This window comes from Silene latifolia, chromosome 10 (assembly GCF_048544455.1).
Source record: "Silene latifolia isolate original U9 population chromosome 10, ASM4854445v1, whole genome shotgun sequence".
Lineage (NCBI taxonomy): Eukaryota > Viridiplantae > Streptophyta > Magnoliopsida > Caryophyllales > Caryophyllaceae > Silene > Silene latifolia.
Window position 1 is genome coordinate 65,443,662 of NC_133535.1, and position 4,768 is coordinate 65,448,429.

Genomic DNA, 4,768 nt, shown 5'->3' on the forward strand with positions numbered 1-4,768 from the left:
CCTTAACCGCACCATGACCCTCACCGATACTCCATGCACATGCCGTCTTTCACTGGAGGATACAACCAACCACCGCCGGCTTATGGTTACCAATACCCTATGGCAGACCTAGTTGAGAGAGTGAACAACTCCTTGGTCCTAAGAGATATGCATGAGTTTACCTATAATCAAGGGGTAAGGCCGACCGAACGCCCTAGTTTCTGGTTCGGGGATGGGGACACTTCCGGAGTATTCATTGCTTATGGTATTCAACCCTCGGATTAGGGTCACAGGATTCCTCACGGAAGTAAGCTAGCACCAAGGGACGCTTGTGACATCAAATCCATTGGATAACTCACCGCACCAGAATCCCAAAGAACTCTGGCCTGGAAGCAGTATCCAAAATCAGCAGGTGATAGATGGCCGCAGCACAGACTTAGGTGGCCTGACAAACAAGCAATATCTAGAGTTGAGCAAGATGTTGAGCAGGGTCCCAGGGATGCCATCCCCACTCGAAAAAGCAGGACCTGACAGCTATGCTGACTCACCATTCGTGGATGCAATATAGGTTGTCGCCATGCCAAAGGGATTCAACAACCCAAACATGACTCTTTTCGAGGGCACAACCGAACCCTTTGATCACGTGAGCCAATACAAGAAAAAGATGATGACAGTAACAACCATTGGACATGTGAAAGAAGCTTGCATATGCAAGGGGTTCGGGTCTACATTGTCAAGGCCGACACTCATATGGCTCGTAAGCCTGCCTAATAGATCGATATCCACATTCGTCGATCTAGTAAATGTGTTCACTCAGCAGTTTGCAAGCAGCCGGAAGACACAAAAGCACGCCGGTGACTTATACAGGATTGTCCAAGGCGCCAACGTGACCATTAAAGAATTCAACACCATGTTCAATAACGAAAAGGTTCCAGTAAGGGAGTGTGATGTGTCAACAATGGTGGAAGCATTCAGAAGGGGCTTACACCACGAGTCAGACCTATATAAGCAGCTGACTATGCACCCTTGCCATAGCTTTGAGGTAGTGCAAGAAAAAGCGGCAGCAACATACAGACTGGAAGAAGATGTGTTAGCTAGAGCAAGCATACCGAGCACGCGAAGTGTATCCAGCACATCAGCCATAGAGAAGTCAAGTAGAAAGCAATCCACTAGAAAGAGGGAGGAGTGATACAAACCATATGGTGGGGGAGTTAACAGAATTGACAACAGAGAGGAGAATCAGCAACTCCCTACGCTGGCAGAATATGGATTCACAACTGGCGTCGGAGGAATCCTGAAGGCACTCAGAGAAATGGGAGACGGAGTAAGGTGGCCCAGGCCACCGGTAGAAGGAAAATTATGGCGAAAGACAATAAGAAAAAGTGCGAGTTCCATCGTGACATCGGACATACTACGGAGGATTGCTACACTTTACGCAGGGAGATCAGACGCCTATACGAGCAAGGGGAGCTGAGCCACCTATTACCACGTGGGGGCAAGCAGCGGGATAAGGTGGGCTCTACAAAGCCCGCGACATCGCCCACATGCACCAAAATAATAAACGTGATAACATGCAGCTCAGACCTAAGCGGACTAACATATTTGACAGCCAAGAGACGGGCTACTTAAACTAAGGGAGATAGACCAGAGACCTCCTACAGAGTTTCCACATCGACCTGCCTGCTGTCGCCTTCGACGAGGAAGATATACATGATAGCCAGGAACACCATGATGCACTTATCATAACATTATCAATGGTCAATTTCACGGTTATGAAGGCTCTGGTAGATACTGGCAGCTCGGTCAATCTAATCATGCTGAAAACCATAGAAAATATGAGGTTCAGTGAAAAGGACTTACAGAAGAAGACCATCCCGCTGGTAGGATTCAGTGGAGAAACAGCTAACTCACTAGGGGAGATCGTGATCCCAACCTACGCATGAGGAATCAATAAACAAGTAAGATACTTGGTCATAGATGGACAATATACCTACAATGTTATCCTCGGAAGGCCATGGCTGCATTTAATGAAGGTAGTCCCCTTAACGTATCATCAATGTGTGAAGTTACCTACACCTTGGGGAGTGGAAAAGATACGCGGAGATCAGGAGGAAGGCAAAGGCTGCTATAAAAAATCATTAAAGTGCACAACCAGTTCTCCAGCATAGCAATTATAGAAGCAGCACATCCAGGACGAATACATTGAGCCCCCAGCTGAGGAACTGGACCAAATCAACCTGGACAAGCTGCATCCAGAAAGAATGGTGCTAGTAGGGGTTTGATGCACAGGTGACCTCAGGCAGCACCTAATCAAATTTTTGCAAGCCAACATGGATGGTTTCGTATGGTCCCATGATGACATGATAGGAATAGATCCATCTATCATAACACAGAAGCTCAGCGTAGACCCAAGATGTAAGCCTATCCAGGAGAGACAAAGGAAATTTGTAGCTGAAAGGAATAAAGTGATCAATAAAGAGGTGGATAGCCTGCTAGCAGCGAACAAAATAATAGAAGTAAAATATCCAGAATGGCTATCAAACGTGGTAGTAGTGGCCAAGAAGAATGGAAAATGGAGAGTATGTGTGGACTTCACCGACCTCAATAAAGCATGTCCAAAAGATCCCTTCCCGGTGCCACACATTGACGCAATGGTAGATGCAACAACTGGACACGAGATGCTAACATTCTTGGACGCCTGGAGTGGGTATAACTAAATAAAAATGGATCCAGCAGACCAGGAAAAGACATCATTCATGTCCGAAAGAGGAATATACTGCTACAACGTTATGCCTTTTGGCCTAAAGAATGCGGGTTCTACGTATCAGAGATTGCTCAACCAAAGAGCAAATAGGAAGAACCATGGAAGTATACATTGACGATATGGTAGTAAAATCAGAGAAGGCCAAAGATCACATGAGGCATCTGGCAAAAACCTTCAGCACACTCAGAGAATACAAAATGAAGCTGCACCCTTCCAAGTGCACCTTTGGAGTCTCATCCAGAAAGTTCTTGGGCTACATTGTAACTCAAAGGGGAATAGAAGCCAACACGGAACAAATCAAGGCAGTGTTACAACTAGAATCACCAGAAAAGCCAAAAGATGTGCAACGGTTAGCAGGCAAGGTAGCAGCCTTGAGCAGGTTCATCTCGAGATCCTCAGACAAATGCAGGCTGTTCTACGACATATTGAGGAAGAGCCAGAGATTCGAGTGAACCACAGAGCACGAGCAAGAATTCAGGGAGCTGAAGCACTACCTCATCACCCCGCCATTGCTAATCAAAACTAGAACAGGGAGAACCATTGTTCCTTTACCTAGCCGTCACGGAGGTGGCAGTAAGCGCGATCCTTGTCAGGGAGCAGGATAAGGAGCAACGACCAGTCTACTACATAAGTAAGTCTCTGCTGCCAGCAGAGACCAGGTACACATCTCTCAAAAAATTGGTACTTGCACTTGTAATTGCATCTTAGAAACTGCGCCCTTACTTTGAATCCCACACCATACACGTCATTACTAACTACCCGCTGAAATCTATAATGAGAAAGCCTGAGTTGTCAGGCAGAATGTCGAAATGGTCCGTACACCTCAGTGGGTATGACTTTAGGTATGACCCAAGAACGGCGATAAAATCACAAGCGTTAGCAGATTTCGTGTCAGATTTCAGCCCAGCTACCCAAAACCTGGCAGACAAAGAAATCTTAACCCTCAAAAGGGATAAGGAAGCAGAAGTCTGGCAGATGCATATCGACGGCGCCTCCAATCAAAAGGGAGCGGGGGTAGGCCTAATCTTGCGATATCTACATGGGGATCTGATAGCGCAAGCGGTTCGTTGCGAATTTAAGGCAACTAAAAATGAAATAGAGTACGCGGCCTTAATACTAGGGATACAGCTAGCTCTGGAATTAGGAGTCAGAAGCCTATAGGTATACAGCGATTCCTTGCTTATAGCCAACCATGTAAATGATGAATATGTGGCCAGGGATTCAAAGATGATAGCCTACTTGAAAGTAGCAAAGGAGCTTAAACAGAAATTCAGAGATTACAAGCTCAAACAGGTCCCTAGAGACCAGAATGTGGAGGCTGACGCTCTAGCAACCCTGGAGGTAACCTTCAAGCCAACAGAGCTGGCTAACATTCCCATCGCGCATGTATTGGAGCCATCAATCCAAAAGACAAAGGAAGTAGACAAAGGAGAGCTAGAAGATCAGTAAGATAAAGCAACAGTTCTGTCAAGCACAGACGACCAGTCATCTAACCCGGATTGGTGTACGCCTTACCTAGATTGGTTAAGGTACGACAAGCTGCCAGATGACAAAAAGAAGGTAAGGGGTTTCAAAATAAAAGCCTCAAGATTTACGCTAATTAACAATGTGCTTTTCAGAAAGTCACTTGCAGGACCCTACTTACGGTGCCTGGATAAGCAAGAAGCACATAGTGTATTGCATGCCCTCCACAGTGGCGAATGCGAAAACCATGCAGGGGGAAAGATTCTGTCAAACAAAGCCCTCAGACAAGGCTAATTTTGGCCTATAATGAGAGCAGACTCGGCAGAATACGCTCGAAAATGTGACGCCTGCCAGCGGTCAGCACCAATGATCCACCAGCCAGCAGAACCTTTGCACCCATCATTTCCCCTTGGCCATTCATAACATGGGGAATGGAAATCGTAGGCCCTCTGCCAAGGGCCCCAGGAAATAGACTATGGATGCTAGCAATGACAGACTATTTTTCCAAGTGGATAGAGGCAGAAGCATTCACCGAGTTAAAAGATAAGCAAGTCATTTCTT

General features: G+C 46.3%; 1 protein-coding gene across 1 annotated transcript; it reads left to right on the forward strand.

The window, feature by feature from the left end:
- The first annotated feature begins 1,338 nt into the window (after window positions 1–1,338).
- LOC141607693 (uncharacterized) lies at window positions 1,339–1,922 on the forward strand. Its single transcript, XM_074427049.1, has 2 exons — window positions 1,339–1,491; window positions 1,641–1,922. Exons 1-2 carry the CDS (start codon window positions 1,339–1,341, stop codon window positions 1,920–1,922), a joined length of 435 nt encoding a protein of 144 aa, XP_074283150.1.
- The last annotated feature ends 2,846 nt before the right edge of the window (window positions 1,923–4,768 follow it).

What these genes read in the sequence shown, in the direction of transcription:
- LOC141607693 (XM_074427049.1), top strand. Translation starts at nt 1,339, where the DNA reads ATGGCGAAAGACAATAAGAAAAAGTGCGAGTTCCATCGTGACATCGGA. An exon ending in GGGGCAAGCAGCGGGATAAG is followed by an intron (nt 1,492 to 1,640) that starts GTGGGCTCTACA and finishes GACCTCCTACAG; the next exon opens with AGTTTCCACATCGACCTGCC.